The sequence below is a fragment of the Monodelphis domestica genome, chromosome 1 (genome assembly GCF_027887165.1).
Source record: "Monodelphis domestica isolate mMonDom1 chromosome 1, mMonDom1.pri, whole genome shotgun sequence".
NCBI classification, from domain to species: Eukaryota; Metazoa; Chordata; class Mammalia; order Didelphimorphia; family Didelphidae; genus Monodelphis; species Monodelphis domestica.
The window spans coordinates 126844394-126863078 of record NC_077227.1 but is presented as its reverse complement, the minus strand read 5'-3'; the positions used below and the strand labels follow the sequence as shown (position 1 = coordinate 126863078).

The 18685-nt window shown below is 37.3% G+C and overlaps 2 protein-coding genes across 12 annotated transcripts in view; one reads left to right on the top strand and one right to left on the bottom strand.

Moving 5' to 3' along the window:
- The window catches only part of PEX11A (peroxisomal biogenesis factor 11 alpha), a 30181-nt gene extending 13625 nt beyond the window's left edge, over nt 1-16556 (bottom strand). Inside the window, exons 1-3 of one of the 5 annotated variants that reach the window (XM_007479332.3) lie at nt 16418-16556; nt 13354-13469; nt 5493-8272 (exon numbers count right to left, since the gene is read on the bottom strand). In XM_007479332.3, coding sequence (XP_007479394.1) covers nt 7701-8272; nt 13354-13450 — 669 coding nt within the window. In that variant the 5' untranslated portion in view covers nt 13451-13469; nt 16418-16556 and the 3' untranslated portion in view covers nt 5493-7700. Of the gene's footprint in view, nt 1-1661; nt 1721-2679; nt 2992-5492; nt 8273-13353; nt 13470-16123 lie in introns of those variants that run through there. The other 4 variants (XM_001369722.4, XM_056806429.1, XM_007479329.3 and 1 more) reach the window with 4 other exon arrangements.
- Nucleotides 16547-18685, top strand: part of WDR93 (WD repeat domain 93) — a 64738-nt gene continuing 62599 nt past the window's right edge. For 6 of the 7 annotated variants that reach the window (XM_007479335.2, XM_007479334.2, XM_007479338.2 and 3 more), the window contains exon 1: nt 16547-16683. The gene's annotated coding sequence lies outside the window, so the exon portion shown is untranslated. The remainder of the gene's footprint in view (nt 16684-18685) is intronic. The other variant, XM_056806415.1, reaches the window with a different exon arrangement.

Genomic DNA, 18685 nt, shown 5'->3' with positions numbered 1-18685 from the left:
AAAGTAAACAGTCATAGGAATATTTATCCTTTTTTTGATGATGGTTGAAATAGAGAACAGACCTAGGAAGAATATCCAGGTTCAAATTGTAGGGAGCTAAGGGTTGAACATAAGATGCTTAATGCTAGAATGTCCTTCCCTCACTAATCCAACCAGCTAACCAGTTAACCTAGATATGATGCAAACCCCTATCTTGCCAGAGATTCCACCCAAACGGAAAATAAGCACTGTTTCTTACACTATATATTCAGTGCCTTATTTTTCTTTTTATACTGAATTTGATTCTGAAGTGGCTACATTTGGTGGCATCTCTGTCACTCAAACGGAAAGAACAAACTGTTGTAAATCTTTGGTCAAATGGTATGATTTCCATAGACTACACAGACTACATCCCACTTGGGATGGGGTGGAGATCATCTCCTTATAGAACAGTCATATAAATGTGCTCCAGTGCCACTGGTTGTTGTTTTTTTCTTCTTTGAAGCATGAACACAACTGAGAGTGGTAAAGTTATTCTCTTGAGCAATCTGAGCCTTGGCCAAATTGGGAGAAGGCCGATTAGATGAGGACAGGTGGCCTATATGTTGAGTTTAAGAGATTAACATGAACTTTCTGTACTTCTCTGATCTTGAAGGGAGAAATATAACTGTCAAGTGGATGTGAGATGACTTATTGCCAAGTACTTTATATGTTTATGAGGAAAAAACAGAACAGAGTGAACTAAAAAGTAGCTCCCTTTCCTGGGGTAAAATCAAATCTAGAAAATTATCTGGGTTAAAGGAAGAAAATACTCTCTGGAATACTTTAAACTGAAATTTGGGGGACATCTGATAGAAATCAACTGTGGTAGAGCCAAAATGTAGAGTGGTGCTAAGAGGGAAATGGAGTCTCCTACTCTGAATGATTTAGACCTTAACCTGAGACTGATGTCTGACTAGTCCAGGTGATGTTTTCAGGTTCACTTCCAGCTTCATCAAGAATTTACAAAGACTCCTTTAGTACAGTGGTGTTTTAGGGCTAACTTTGGGGTGATGAAAAATACCATTTGAGGGACATAATTTTTAATTTTCACAAATGACATCAAGTGAATCTGAATCAGTGAGGTATTGAAATATTTCATGTAACAGAAGTTCAAAGATACTTTAAGACATAAATCTGGTGGTACATTAAATCCCCTAACACTGACTACATTATGGTATAATAGAAAGGGATTTTGAGTTAGAAGATTTGATTCTGCTCACTTACTCCCTATTTGAGCTTGAGCAAGTAATTTCACATTTCTAGATCTCGGTTTCCTCATCTGTAAAGGGAAGATGATAGTGTCTAAGGTTCCTTTTGGTTCTAAAATCCCATAATCCCATCTTTTTTTCTTTTAACATGATAACTAATGTAATTGTGGAATGATTTTTAAAAGCATACTTTTAGCTAATATTTCTCAGTCACCTTCCTCGAGTACCTTGCAGATATCAATTCAGATCATGCATTATTCATGGTGAATAGTATACAAGAATTATTTTCTGAGACACCAAGACAATTGCCTCACATTCAGGAATAGTAATGTAACCCAGGTATATTCTGTTATTGAATCCCTAAACCTACACTCTCTACTTTTGCTCCCTTCTTTTTGCTACCCATTAATTGTCTCAAAACACATAACTTACCGGGTGGTCTCCATCCATCATGGTTGGGCTCCTGTTGACTGCCATCTCAGCACTTCAGTCTGCAAAGCAGAGGATTCCATGACTACCAAAGTCTCCCAAAGTCAGTTCCCCCAATATATGAGGTTCTTGGGACTAGGCCACCAAAGTAAGTGGCTGGTGGTTCTGGGCCCTAGCATGAGACATGGCACAGAACCACTGCAAAAAGGTTATTCTTAAAAAAAAAACCCTTACCTTCCATCTTGGAATTGATTCTAAGGCAGAAGAGTGGAAAAAGCTAGACAATGGGGGTTAAGTGACTTGCCCAGGGTCACATAGCTAGGAAGTATCCAAGGCCAGATTTGAACCCAGGACCTCCCATCTCTGGTCCTGGCTCTCAATACACTGAGCCACCTAGCTGCCCCCTAAAGAGGTTACTTTTAATCCTCCTGTAAATCTGAACAGCAAGGCTTCTACTAGTCAATGATGGTTCCTTGATAGGGAAAGATAGCCCAAAGGGAAAGGCCCAGGTAGATAGAAGTGAGAGGAAGTAACAAGGGACATTAGCAGAGGTGTAGAGGGTCTTATGTTAGTAAATCCGGGAGGAGAGAAAACAAGATAAGGCCTAGCTTCTGCCTTTAACATAAAAGGTACCAGGTTCTTCTTTCTAAAGACCAACACATCTTAAAAGTCCCTTATTTCCATGCTCAGATTAAAAAGAAAGTACCCAATCTATAAACCAGCTGAGCCCTTCTGAAGGAAGGCAGAATGGAGGGGTATTTGCTTGACTCCATTGTACCTAATACATATTTGAAGCCACAAGCTGAACATCCATTTGTCAGATTCCCAATGGAAGACTGAATTCCAACTGCTTCACAAGCAGTACCCTCCTCCAGTTACTACTCTGAGGGCTCTCGTGACACCCAACAACTTCCCAAGAACATTCATCACTAGCACTGTTTCCCCCTAAGCAATGGAAGAAATGCAAATAAAGTAGACCCCCTTCCAGTAGCCTTCACTAGTTGCTGCCCCTCCAACTCACTCTAGCTGACGGTCTCCCTGCACTGCGTCAGCTGTATAGCAGAGCTTTCAGAGTGGACAACTTCTCAGGCAGTATATCTCCAGTAGCTCTGGGGTGCCAAGTCTTGAGAAGTCCTAATCACTTCCCCAGCCAGAGGAGAGAGGGGAAGAAAGAAGTGTGTTAGCTGGCTACCACGGCAATTTGACCACAGGTCCCCCTGGACAGATCCTAGCTTTTACATGGATGATTGGATAGCTAAGGGGGTGGTTCCTAAAGTTGAAGGAGATCCAGGTTTAGAGAATTTGCTATTTCAGACTTCGAATGTTGAAGGCAACAAATATTCTGAAGCATACCCCATGCTTTTTGAGTCCTAGCTCCCTAGATGATGTTGCTTATTTCCTAATCTAGCTCCCTTTCCACAAAAGGTGCTCTTTGTGTGCCAGTTTTCAATTGACCAATACAGCTCATAAGACGGAAACTTGAGGCTGGATATTTTGACTGAATAGATAATCTCATGAGTTTGTCTGAATTACCTCAGTTTGTGAATATAGAACTAAGTTACACCAAACTTACATGTGCCCCTTGGGTAAATGGTTTCTAATTTATGACTCTGCTCTGTTACCTATTTTGTTGGGCTTGATTCACCAGATAATTCTTAGGCCTTAAGTTATAAGAGGTTCTCAAAGTATAGTGTAAGAGTGACAACTTTTTTCCCTAAGCCTGGAGGAGTAAACTTTGATTTGTACTGCTAACAATAGAAGCCAAGCAAATAAGAATATATAACTGAGGGCAGGTAGGTGGCTCAACAGATTGAGAATCAAACCCAGAGAAGAAAGAGTTCTAGGTTCAAATCTGGTCTCAGACATTTCCTAGCTGTGTGATCCTGGACAAGTCACTTGACCCCCATTGCCTAGCCCCTACCACTCTTCTACCTTGGAATCAATACACAGTATTGATTCTAAGACAGAAGGTAAAGGTTTAAAAAATAATAATATACACTTATCCTTTAAAAAAGGGGGGGGGGGCAAAGTAAACATAATGGTATTGAGGAGCTAATACTGGGCACCCACCAGGAAGACAAACAAGGCAGCTAAAATTAAGTACACAGAATGGTACTTCAGTCCTTGGCTTCAGGCTTATACCCTGATTGAGAGGCTGGGAGAGTAAAAAATAAAATTATTTTCCATTCTATTAGCAGAAATACAAATATATGGGGGCAGCTGGGTAGCTCAGTGGATTGAAAGCCAGGCCCAGGAGGTCCTAGGTTCAAATCTGACCTCAGATACTTCCCAGTTGTGTGACCCTGGGCAAGTCACTTGACCCCCGTTGCCTAGCCCTTACCACTCTTCTGCCTAGGAGCCAATCCACAATATTGACTCCAAGATGGAAGGTAAAGGTTAATTTAATTTTTTTAAAAAATACAAACATATAATTTCTGTAGAATTTGGTGGCACCTCAGTAACCTGTGATAAGTAATTAGTGGTGGCAAAGAGGTAAGAAGACAGAGAAAGCTAAGCAGATAACACTCCACTTTAAATACAAAGAATTCCAAAGGCATTTTCAGTTATCTGCTCAACCAGAGGTTTTGAAGTCCTTGGTTTATAAAAATGTGAAGAGCTTTAAGCAGATGCCCTCTGATCACACTCCCAGCTTCAGAACAAATTCTCAAAAAAGGTTATATTCTGCAATCAGTCGAGGCCAAAGGTCAGGTTTTAAGTGCTTGGAGTAATGGCTTGGGGCCAGAGAGGAGTATAGGGCACAATTTGTAAAAATCAAGCTCTGCTGAGAGAGCTGGGTTTTGCCCTCCTGAGTTTAGAGCCCAGAATGTGAGTGAAAGGTGAGGATTGGTAAAAGGTCCTGAAAAGGCTACTGATGGCAAAAGTCTCATTTTTTTTTCCCTCAGATAGGAGGTTGAAGGGCACCAGCAGCTGCTATTCTGAGAAAGCCCTTGAGTTGGTCTACAGGTCAACTTTCTATTTCTTTGGTTCTAAGAATCCTTCTGGGAAAAGCAGCTTCTTCATTTCAGAATTCAGCTCTATTAGTTCTGATACTAACACTGGGGAGACAATGCTTCTCTCAATCTTATCTAAGCTAACCAAACAATTTCATCAGCCTTATAAGGCTAACTTCAGAGCTGCTCTTGCCCTAATTCAGGCTGATTTCTGGGATCATCGGGTTCTTCCCATGCATAGTGATCTTATCTAGCTTTGGCCTTCTCTCTATAGAATCATTTTTCTGTGAAAGGGAAGGAGCCTATCAGTAATGAGGGAAGGTCATCTTTCTTACTTTCACCTTCCTAATGTTATCCTCCAAACACATTAAAAAATACAAGAATTCAACTATTGTGCTAAAGGGAATAATGAACTGGAGGAATTCCATGTGAACTGGAACAACCTCCAGAAATTGATGCCGAGTGAAAGGAGCAGAACCAGGAGAACATTGTACAGAGACTGATACACTGTGGTACAATTGAATGTAATGGACTTCTCTACTAGCTGCAATGCAATGATCCAGGACAATTCTTAGGGACTTATGAGAAAACACTATTCACATTCAGAGGAAGAACTGTGGGAGTAGAAACAGAAGAAAAACAACTGCTTGATCACATGGTTCAATGGGGATATAATTGGGGATGTAGACTCTAAACAATCACTCTACTATAAATATTAATAACATGGAAATAGGTCTTGATCAATGACACATGTAAAACCCAGAAGAATTGCTTGTTGGCTACAGGAGCGGGGGTAGGAGGATGGGTGGGAAAGAAGATGAATCATGTAACCATGGAAAAATATTCTAAATTAAATAAACTCAATTTTTAAAAAATACAAGAATTCAAATCAGTACAACAATTTATTGGCCATAATTAATTTACATTACAATCGTGCATTGTAACATAACTATAGGATTATTGAGAAAGTTTGTTTTGGTTTAGTATTTTCCATTTTACTTTTAAAATTCCCAAACCCATTGTACCCCAAAGAGATAATAAGGAAAAAGACTTATACAAGAATATTCATAGCTGCGCTCTTTGTGGTGGCCAAAAATTGGAAAATGAGGGGATACCCTTCAATTGGGGAATGGCTGAACAAATTGTGGTATATGTTGGTGATGGAATACTATTGTGCTAAAAGGAATAATAAAGTGGAGGAATTCCATGGTGACTGGAACGACCTCCAGGAAGTGATACAGAATGAGAGGAGCAGAACCAGGAACACATTGTACACAGAGGCTGAAACACTGTGGTACAATCGAACGTAATGGTCTTCTCCATTAGTGTCAATACAATGTTCCTGAACATTCTGCAGGGATCTAGGAGAAAAAACACTATCCACAAGCAGAGGACAAATGGTGGGAATAAAACCACTGAGGAAAAGCAACTGCTGGATTACAGGGGTTGAGGGGACATGATTGAGGAGAGTCTCTAAATGCAAATACCAACAACATGGAAATGGGTTTGAATCAAGGACACATGTAATACCCAGTGGAATCGCCCGTCGGTTATGGGAGAGGTGGTAGGAGGGGGTGAGGAAAAGAAACTTTGTTTCCAAGGAATAATGTTTGAAAATGACCAAATAAAATAATGTTTAAAAGGGAAAAAAAATTTCCCAAACCCAGAGGGAGACAATATGGATCATATAATTTTGAAAACTTATGTGGAAATTTGTTATTAAAATAAAAAATTTTAAAACAAAAAAAAGCATACTATTTTTCACTTTTCTTTTTATTTGGGGGTTTGGTTTTATATGAGTATTCTCGTACAACAATGACAATATAGAAACATGTCTTGAATGATTATACATATGTAACCCAGATCAAATTGCTTACAATCTCCAGGAGTAGGGAGGGAGACAATTTGGATCTTAAAATTTTGAAAAATGTATGTAAAAAATTATTACATGTGATAGGGGAAATAAAGTATCTTTTTAAATCCCCAAACCCAGTATCTTTTCTAAATATGATGCCTTACCCAAGAAATGGAATTTAGCCATGGTCTTGAGTGTGGTCTTCAAGAGTAGAGGTCAAATTTCTTTTGGAAAGTGAATTCATATGGCCTCTTCAACTTTTTTTTTTTTTGAGAGCCACTTAAGGGACAAAATGAGACCACTAGACTTAACAGACCTTTAACTGGTGATGTGTCATATCATCCCATTACACCTACAAGAGTAGAACTAGCATATATTCATCAATGACTCAAGACCAGAGGAAGGCAGCTGCTATAGAGCTTCTTATTCTAACTTAATACTCCAAATCTGATCATAGTAAATTATGCTTTTCACTGATTTTACTTCTCTTCACCACTCTACTCCTTATACCTTCCCTCTTCTTCTCGTTCTCTTCTATTCCTAGCCCCCAGGAACCAACCACATCCTATACCTTAAAAGCTTAAAAACCTAACTATCATGGTAACCTGTGGGTGGCTCAGCCATATTCAATTTCTAGACTGACAGAATTTCATTGGTAAAAGCAGTTACCTATAGAACAACTAACCATCAGATTGTGGAGCCTACCATTAAATTAGGCAGCTTGGACATAGCTTACTATTGTAGTGATTTTTTTGAAGGCTATCTATAATTAATAATTGGGGTTTATTTTCTCCTTATACCTGTTCTTACACATCAGACGTACTACCCAAAGACTCTATTACATGGACGTAATTTATACTACAGTTGGGGAGAATAGAGAGTTTAAGAATTATAAACTCAGTTCTAACTTCAATGGTGGAAGGTGAGGGAAAGGGGAAAAGAATAAGCATTTATATGGCATCTCCTATGTGCCAGGCATTGTGTTAAGTGCTTTCTATAGCTCATTTCATCCTCACAACAACCCTGTGAGGTAGGTTCAGAAACTATCTCTATTCTTTTTTTTCTCCCTTTAGAGTAGAGGGGAAAGAGACAGAGGAAAGAAACATACTGTATGTATACCCCCATAAGGTCAGGGAACTAAACACTTTTTGTGAAGAAGTGATTCAAGCACACTGTGACATTTTCTCAGTTATAGGCAAAGTACCCATCCCACTCAGAGGGTCACCTTTTCAAACTTCAGCAAGTCCTTAGTCTCATTTGTGGGTAAGCCACCGTTATCATGCCTACTATGGAGGACAGGAGGCCTCCAAGCCCAATGATTCCAGAATTAGACTTACAAATACCAAGCTGGTCCAAAGGATTCAGGATATCACAGAGGTTTTTCACTGTGTCCAAAAGCAAGGGAGGATGCTTTCTTAGAGATCGAAACAAGAGAAGGAGAAAGGACTGAAGCCATTCTGTTTCTTCATCAGCTATACAAGGTCCTAAGTGGTTCTGGGGCATCGATTTCTCTCTTTTTGCCTTTTCCTGTGCAATTTGCTCCATTTGTAGGGAGACTTCATATACATCTCTGATGATGTTCAGCAGGAGAGAATAGTAGTAATGGCGTGCTGCCCACTTTCTCCATTTTTCTTTGTTGATATCAGAGACCAGTCCCACACTCCTCACCCAAAGGACTGTGTCACAAACAAAGTAAATCACCCGGTTCAGGTTGGCTATTGTTAGGCAGAGCCGAGGCACAAGATCAGACACATGGATGCTCTGTTGAGTTGCCTGGACAGCGTGTACCACGTTACCTAGTCTGAACCCTGTAAGAAAGACCCATGAGTTTTTAACATAGCTTCTCATTAACATTGAAATGGGAAAACAGAATCACTAAGAAAGGACAGATTCTCATCAGGGTATCATTTGACTTTTCATATTGGCCTTTTGGATTCTGCAACCTGGTTGAGGAGAGGAATACTTTTGTAGAGTATAAAATGAGTAACTAGAATGACTATTATAGAGTTTTGTTGTGTGCCCATCTCATATGGCTCCAATGGATTTCTTAATCCTAATTCACTACATATTCCAATTCAAGGCCATTCATGAATAAAGGCTACAATGTTTGAGTGATACTGAAACATTTCTCTGGAATGTAGGAGTTGCTAAATTATCACTATCATAACCTTCAGTTACCACATTTAAAAAAAAAATTCAACAATCATTTATTAAGTGCCTATGTGCCAGTCATTGGGAACACAATGATAATAATGATATAACTCCAGTCTTCAAAGAGCTTACAATATATAAAAGAAATATGTACAAATATAATATGTATTACATGCTCTAGACAAATACAAGATAACGTTGCAGAGGAAGGCACAGCTAGCTAGGATAGGAGGGATCAGGAAAGACTTCATACAAAAGGTGAATCTTTTTTTCTTTTTAATGATTTATTTTCAAAATTCATTTTTTTCATTAACTTTGAGTTCCAAATTCTCTCCCTCTCACCCCTTCCCTCCACATCAAGAAGGCAAGAATTGTGATTCCAATTATATATGTGAAATCATGCAAAACATATTTATATATTGCCATGTTGCAAAAAAAAAAACAACAGAAAAGAAAGTGAAAAAATTATGCTTTAGTCTGAATTCTGACTCCATCAATTCTTTCTCTGAAGATAGATGACATTTTTCATCCTAAGTCTTCAGAATTGTCTTGGATCATTTATATTACTTGGAATACCTAAGTCATTTACATGAATATCCTACAATATTGCTGTTACCTTGGACTATGCTCTTCCTAGTTCTGCTCACTTCACTTTCCATCAGTTTATATGTCTTCTCAGGTTTTAATGAAATCCTCTTGCTCATCATTTCATATGACATAATAGTATTCCATATAATCATATACCACAACTTGTTCAATCATTCCCCAATTGATGGGTATTCCCTCAGTTTCCAATTCTTTGCCACTACAAAAAGAGCTGCTAACATATTTTTGTACATATGGATCATTTTCCTTTTCCTTTAACCTATTTCAAATATTGACCTAGTAGTGGTATTGCTGGGTCAAAAGACATGCAGTTTAATAGCCTTTTGGGTATAGTTCCAAGTGGTTTTCCAGAATGAATAGATCAGTTCACTACTCTACCAACAGTGCTTTAGTGTCCAATTTTTCTATATTCCCTCCATCATTTATCATTTTCCTTTTCTTTCATATAAGTCAATCTGATAAGTGTGAGGTGGTATATCAGAATTGTTTTAATTCACATTTCTCTAATCAATAGTGATTCAGAGCATTTTTTCATGACTATTTTTTTCTTCTTTTAAAAACTAAAAAACTTCTTTAAAAAATTGCCTGTTAGCAATACCGGACCATGATTATCTATGAAAACTTGGCTACTCTCAGACATAATCTGGGACAATCCTGAAAGATTTATGACAAGGAATGCTATCCATATCTCCAGAGAAAGAACTGTTGGAGTCATCTTTCACATCAGTATATTTTGGGTTTCATTTGGGGGTTTTGGTTACGTATGATTTTGCTCTTATAACAATGACCAATATGGAAGTGTGTTTTGCATGACAATAAAAAAATCCTGCCTGTTCATATCCTTTGACCATTTATCAATTGAGGAATGACTTGTATTCTTATAAATCTGTCTCAGTTCTCTATATATTTGAGAAATGAGGCTTTTATCAGAAAAACCTCTTGTAAATATTTTTTCCTAGTTTCCTGCTTTCCTTCTAATCTTGGCTACAGTTACCACATTCTTTAAGGGAACTGCTGTTTTACAATTTAATAACCATAAGATTTGCTTCATGTGCCTCTTTCCTTTAATATCTTTTACACCTTTGACAAATTAATCTTTTTTCGCCTTATTATTTATTTTTTAATTTTGGGTTCTAAATTTTTTCCCTCTCTAGCCCCTACCTTACCCATTGAAAATACAAGCCATATGATATCAGTTATACACATGAAGTCGTGCAAAGCATATTTTCAAATTTGCCATGCTGCAAAAAAAAAAACCCTCCAATAAAAAGCAAAAAAAATAAAAGAAAGTGAAAAAAGTATGTTTCAATTTACACTTGGAGTTCATCAGATTTCTCTCTAAAAATGGATAGCATTTTTTTTAGGATGGGTTTTTAACTGTCTTGGGTCACTGTATTGATCAGAGTAGCTAAGTCTTTCACATTTGATTATCATTACAATATTGGTGTTACTGTGTACAATGTTCTGATTTTGCATCATTACTATCTTTGTAGGTTTTTCTAAAACTCCTGCTTATCGTTACTTATAGTATGATCATATTCCATCACAATAATATACTATAACTTGTTCAGGCATTTCTCAATTGATGGGCATCTCCTCAATTTCCAAATCTTTGCAACCACAAAAAGAGCTACTACAAATATTTTTGTACATATAAGTTCTCTTCCTTTTTCATTAATTTTTTTGGGATACAGACCAAATAGTGATGTTGCTGGGTAAATGGGTATATACAGTTCTATAATTCTTTGGGTATAGTTTCAAATAGTTCTCCAGAATGTAGAGACCAGTTTACAACTGTACCATCAGTGAATTAGTGTCTTTATTTCTCTACATCCCCTCCAGAATTTGCCATTTTTCTATTCTGTCGTTTTAGTCGATCTAATAAGTGAGAGATTATTTCTGGGTTTTTTAACTTGCATTTCTCTAATCCATCATGACTAAAGAACATTTTTTCATGTGACTATTGATAGCTTTGATTTCTTCCTCTAAAAGCTATTCATATCCTTTGGACATTTATTCATTGGGGAATGGCTCTTATTTTTATAAATTTGGCTCAGTTCTCTATGTATTTGAGAAATTAGGCCTTTACAAAAATATTTTATATAAAATCCCTATTCTGTGCCTACCCTTTGACCTAGCCATATCACTGCCAGGTTTGTACCCCAAAGAGATAATAAGGAAAAAGACTTGCACAAAAATATTTATAACCACACTCTCTGTGGTGGCAAAAAAATGGAAAATGAGGGAGTGTCCATTGATTGGGAAATGGCTGAACAAATTGTGGTATCTGATAGTGATGGAATATTATTGTGCTGAAAGGAATAATGAACTGGAAGATTTCTATGTGAACTGGAAAGACCTCCAGGAACTGATTCAAAATGAAAGGAACAGAACCAGGAGAAGATTGTACACAAAGACTGACACACTGTGGTACAAACAAATACAATGGACTGCTCTACTAGCAGTGATGCAATGACCCACGACACTTCTGAGGGTCTTATAAGAATGCTATCCATATCCAGAGAAAGAACTATGGAAACAGAAATGCAGAAGAAAAACATGATTGATCCCATGGTTGGATGGGGATATGATTAAGGTTTTGATGTTAAAAGATCACTCTACTGCAAATATGAATAACATGGAAATAGGTTTTGAACAATGATACATGTATAACCCCATGGAATTGCTTGTCAGCTCTAGGAGGGGGGAGGGAAAGGGAAGGGGAGAATCATGAATCATGTAACCATGTAACCATGGAAAAATATTCTAAATTTAAAAAAAAATCCTCATTCTGTCCCCCTCCCTGTTTCCTGCTTTACTTTTAATTTTAGCTGCATTATTTTGTTTATTGAAAAACAAATTTATATTTCATTTAATCAAAATTATCCATTTTACTTCCTGTGATCCTCTCAGTCTTGTTTGGTCATAAAATCTTCCCATATCCATAGATGATAGATAAAAATTTTCCATTCTCCCCTGATTTCCTTATATCAACGTTTATGTCTAAATCATGTACTCATTTTGACCTTATATTGGTATAGGGTATGAGGTTGGCCTATACCACATTCTGCCAAATTGCTCTCCAATTTTCCCAGGAAATTTTGTCAAATGATGAGTTCTTGTCCACCAAAGCTTGAATCTTTGAGATTATTAAACACTAGATTACTATGGCCATTTACTACTATGTATTCTGTATTTAATCTATTCCACTGATTCATCTCTTTATTTCTTAGCCAATACCAAATTGTTTTGATGATTATTGCTTTGTAATATAGTTTGAAATCTGGTACTACCAGGCTGCTTTCCTTCTTTTTTTTTCATTAATTCCCTTGATATTTTTGACCTTTTGTTCTTAAAATAATTCTTTTAAAAATATTATTTTTGATCTGTTAATCCCTTGTCTGGAATTGCTAATGGTCTCACAAAGCTGAGAACTAAAAGGAAAAAATACTTGTATAGGAATCAGTAAACCTTGTTTCTAATTCTACCTGTCACCAACTAGCATATCACACAAAACAATATTGGACTTTTCCATCATCACTTTTGATAGCAATGACTTAAATAGGTGCAAAATGCTGACGGTCTTGTGTGTTTCATGCTAAGCCAGCTAGGAAAAAAAGCCCTATGAGATTTATCCATCTCTCCAAGTAAAGAGTGAAAGGAAGAAGAAAATGGGAATTCAGAATCATGTTAAAAAAATGAGAAAATGAGCAGGGTGAAAATTAGGGTTTGACTGCTTTACTTCTTCACAGAGCCTGAATATATTTACAGGAAGTCAGAAGTATTTGGAAAAGCTGCTTATCTTTCTTGACTAGTTAAAACATTTCAATGATTTTAGGAAATATAAATGAGCTAATATAATAAAGTATTCCTAACTGGTTCTGGCTATGTAGGAAGAAATGGTATAGCACCAAAAAAACAAGGATCATGTCTGTGAGATGACCCTTCCTTATCAAATCATTTAATTTATTTGTATCTTTCAGTTACCCCATCTGCAAAATGAGGTCAGCAATACTGGATAACATCAACAAATATAATCAAATACAAATTAGGAATAGAAAATGAGCATCAAAAGTTCTGAGGCTAAGGATTCTAAACTAGGTGGCTCTGTCTCAAGAGACAGGGTACTTACATTTACGACCACTGCTCACACTAGATTCCAGTTTCTTGAGCTTCATTACCACCTTCTCTCTATCAGCCTTAGACTCTAATAAATATCTAAGCAACATGCATGTGTACTGAATGGCTCTGGAATGAAAAAAAAATGAGGAGAATGACTTACAAATCAAGCAAAACAATTCATGAGGAGGGAAAGAGAAAGGTACATTACTAAAGGCAGTCCTCAGTATAATTTCTGTGAAGCAGAACTCATAAGAGGAATATTCTGCACTAGTTCCACAAGGCCAAAGGGCAATACAAGTAATGAAAATGCAACATAAAGGTGATGGTAAAGGACTTTGAAATAATCTGGTGAACAGAAAAAAGCAGCCATTTTGTTGGCACATAGTGGGAATAAAAGCAGTTGTTGATCAATGAGAGAAATAGCTCAAAAAGCCATCTCCTGTTTAAACCACGTACACAAAAAAGATCAGCTAAATTGTTAGTGTTGAATTATTTTTAAATTTCCATAATAATCTTACTAAGCAATCTATTATTCTATTTACACTATAAAGGAACCCATAAAAAAATGTATAACAATGGTAAAGTAAAGTCTAGAGAGGACTGGCCTTTGAATCAGAAAGATCTAGGTTCAATCCTGAGTACCTACTAGCTCTAACCATCAACAAGTCAAGCAACTATCTTGTAGATTTGTACTGGTGGGGGAAGTTCTAAAACCAGTGAGTTTCTGCCACTAATGAAACTGACAAGCCTGGCAACATAATATGTGCTACACACACAAGAAGGGATATTTTCTTATATATGTGGCTTTCAAATAGGGTTTAATATAATAAATAGGAAAAAATACAAAATACAAGTAGAATTTGACTTTAATGAATGATACCATTTTAATATCTAATTCATTAGAATTATTTCCATGTATCAATCTACAGCCCCTAACATTGTTTCCTAATACAGACACAATGTATGAAACCTTAAATGACATATTCACAAGTCCCAGTCCATTTAGAAGTCTATATCATTAGCTAACTACTTCATAGTAAAATGCATTTTTTATGCTGTATTCCTATAACCAAATTTTAATACCTATGCCATTAAACATTCTGAACAAATTTTGGCAACTTTTTTTCTTTTCATTTCAAAAAGAAAAATGCTTTCTAGCCATCTAGTAGTCCACAAAAGAGCTATCCCCTTTGACTTGGTAACCCCTCTCCTGGGAATATAATCCATGGAAATAATTAAACAGAAAAACAGATTTCATTGTACAAATATATTTATAACTGTATAATTTATAATAGCAAAAAACTGGAAACCACCTACATGTCCTGTGGTTAGTTAGGAATAGGTAAACTACGGTATGCATATTAATGTAATAAAAGCATGAATGGCATAATAAAAGAATGGCAAATCCAAAGAATATAGAGATATAGGAGAGTCAATCAAAAATAAGATACAGAATTAAATCCTATATACATATGGACAAATCACATTGAAAATATCTGGGCATATAAAGTTAAAGAAGTTATAGTATCACAGATTCTTATTTTTATTATATACTTGAGTAAACACATATTTGTACTCACTGGCTAAAGTTACTCAGCTGGCCTCAGATTGAGACCAAAAATAAGATATTTCCCTGAAGGAAAGTTTAAAGACTAGGGAAAGACCCTGTTATTTTAAAGGAAGTCTGCTTCTCCTGTTAGTGTGGAGATTGGGAAAAAAGTAGGTAAAATAATAAATAGAGCAGAGAACTGGGATGTGGCAAAGTAAAAGTATAATGCTCATGTGTATATCCATCCTCTGTATGCTTATGCTTATATTTTATTGAAGTGTGAATGAAATATAGCATTTCTGATGTATTGGGAAGCTCATTATAGGAGTCCAAGAGAGTGTTAGAAAAACTGGAAACACAGCCAAATGAAATTGTAAATTTAACTACCTGAATCTGAATTCAAGAAGGTTGATTACCAACCAAGTTTTTATGAGGCACAATGAAATACTTTCTAACTAGATGTGTTTAAAATAGGGGTCAGGTTACATAGTCTCTTAAGTCAATTAAAACTCTAAAGCTATAATTCTGTTAACTAAAAGTGAGGAGCACTATTAGGGCATCTCATTTCTAAGTATATGACAAAAAGCAATTCATAGTATTATTTCTTAGGGCATCTGTCATCAGTGCTTCTAGGTTTGTTACCTTTCTCAAAAGGGAGGACCTCTTTAAGAAAACTCCAGAAGAGACTCTCCGAGGTTTTTCACTGATAAAAATTATCATGAAACAAAGTTACTGATTTTGGCTCTAGGATGATAATGCCATTAGGAATTTTGAAAGAATATACTGAGATCACTGGGATTCCATAGAGAGGACCACTGGTCTTTTGTATGAGCAGGGGTTTGGGATGGGGTTGGGGAGGAGTTTTCGCTCATATTTGAAGGGTTGGTGGTTTTCTGAAGTTTTATTTCCTTTTACCCCTAGTCTGACACGTTTAAAGATTTTGGGAATTAGAGATGATCGGTTGGCCTATGGCCAACACTTCCTTCTAATGGAACCTGATGGGTCCAGTTTACCCCAAGCGGGACAAAATGTGAAAAAGTCAAGGCCTGAGGAATTCTGTCGTTTCGCTGGCTCGCCACTTTTCGGGTCCATAAAAAAAAAAATGATCATTTGCAGCTGAGAGCAAATAGGGCCAAAGGTTACCTGGAGGGTTAGGAGTGGGGGAGGGGTAGGAGTAGGACTGCAGGGGTGCATGGTGCACCTGTATGGGAGAAGGGAAACCCAGACTCACCTGAAGAGCCGGTCCCTGCCCTGAGTCTGGTTGGTGAAGCGAGTGAAAGTGTCCATCTTGCCTGCCCACCCAACCACTACCCCTGGGGTCAGAACAGACCAGAGCAGGGTCCGCACCAGAGCAGAGGGAGCCGCAGTTCCCCCGGGAACAGCTGACTAGACATTCGGCCTGCCAGAGTGGGCCAAGTTCTCTCCACTTCCATAGGGGCGGGCACTACCCAAAGGCGAGGGCGGGGGCTGAAAGAGGGAGGACGAGCCAGAGGAAAGTGTGGTCACCCCTCCCCCACATACAGACCCGCATCTTGAGCCTCGGGCAGAGGCCGGAAGAGGTCGCAACTTCCAGGACTTCCGGTTTGACCCGGAAGCTACGGTTCCCCTAGCAACAGAGTTTGAGAGACGCCGAAAAGACTAAGCACGAATTTTCCCGGCAAAGCGGATATACAGGTTCCCAAGGCGACGGGGCTCCAGTTAAGACGCCTCTGTCCAACCTGGCACCCGGAAACCTTCGAGGCTGGCTGCCACTTAGAAGGAGCCTCCTCCAGTCTCCTTGCGTTTTCTCAGGTACGTTCGACCCGGTCTTAACAGCCTCCGGTCCCCTCTCCTTTCCACGCGAGAGCTTCCAAGAATTTCCGTTGACTACGTTCTCTAGGCGTGATGGTCAAGGGTCATAGTGTTAGAGTTTAGAGTGGTAAGGGATCTCCAAGATCTTTCCCTGGGGTTCTTAATCTCGACGTCGATTATTTGTTAACTAATTAAAATTTTATTTTAAATTAATTTATCAAAACTTAATTAAGAAACAACATTTGCCAATTATTTTAATATAGGAGGGGGGTTTCCTTTGTAATCCCATGTGTTTTGTTTTATGCTCTGAAAAACATTAATATGAGAAAAGATTTAGAGGTGCCTTCCAGAGAGCTCCATGTTACAAAAATTGGTTAGGAGTCCTTGCTCTGATCTATGAAAGTGAATGCACTAAATAACTTAATAACCAACTATCCAGAAAATGATGGAGAGTTGTGTGAGACTGGGGTGGGCAGCCTTGGAGAACTCCTGGGAATGAATTCAGCAGAGTCGGTAAACATGGAGACCATCTGAGAGATCTGCGCCGCAATTCCTGAGATGGGGTATTCAACTGACTTTAGGTTTCAAAAAATGGTCTGTTGGGGAAGAGGGGAGGGAAAATGCTCTAAATTAAATAAATAAATTTTAAAAAAGAAAGTGAGAGAGTGTTTGGAAGGAGAAACTACTAACAAAAAAAAAAAAAGTTTACAGGTCTAATCATTATTTTACGGTTGAGTAGAAGTGACTTGCCCAAAGTCACACAGATAAAATCATAATAGTTGAAAAGTAATGGGGTAGTTATAATGGGCAGTAGTGGAAGAACTACATGTACTATTAAGATGCCATGGAGAGGGCAGGCACAGCCCTCAGTAAATCAGGAGATCCTGGGTTTTAAATATGCCTTTGGACACTGCCTAGCTGTGTGACCCTGGGCAAATCACTTGGCCATATTTGCTCTTTTACCTCAGAACCAACACTTAGTATTCATTCTAGGACAGAAGGCAAGGTTTTTTTTTTTTTCCCAATGCTTTTAGGGAGGAAGTATGCTTCATTTTCTGTTTTCCAAAATTTTCAGTTTATTCAAAATTCACCTTTGCTCCATGTCCCCATGTTTACTCAGTATTTATATGTTTTAACTGTTTTTCATATAAGCAGAAAATTGTTGGGTTTTGTTTCTCATCCCTTTAACCTTTTTACTAGAAAATTTAACCCATTCATATTTAGGGTTATAATTGTTAACTTTGTGTTTTTTACCTATTAACTATATACACACATGTATAGTATTACATACTCCTCCCCAGCTTCTTACTCCTTACAAAATTCCTTTATTTTACTCTTATTGTTTTTCTCTCCCTTGTTTTACCCTTTCTGTTCTTAGCTCAGATTACATTAAGGTACTTTACTTAATATCCTTTCTTAACTCTCCCCCTCTCATTTATCTACTTTTCTACTTCACTGATATTAATAGTTAATACCACTTTCCCAAGATGTGTTTTTTAAAATTTTTCTCAATTACATAATTTTATTTTTCTCAGTTACTTAAACTTTTTTTTGCTTTAAAAATTTTTTTGGGTTCCAAATTCTCTCCCTCCCTGAGACATTAAGCAATTAGATATAGATCACACATGTGCAGTCATGCAAAACCTATTTCTATATTAACCATGTTGCAAAAGAAAACAAACAAGAAAAAGAAAATAAAGTGTTCTTTGATATTCATTCAGATTCCATCAAATTAATCCTAAATCTTTCTAGATTAATTCACAACTCCACTAATGGCATTTTATTGTCCCAGTTTTTCCACATTTCCTCCAGCAATGATCATTTTCTTTTATTAGCCAGTCTAATAGTTGTCAGGTGGTCCCAAAAAGTTTTCATTTAATTTCACTAAGCAATAGTAATTTAGAGCATTTTTTTGCACATGGCTATAGATAGCTTTCATTTCTTCTGAAAACTGCCTGTTTATACCTTTGACTATTTATCATGGAGAAACTATGTTATTTTT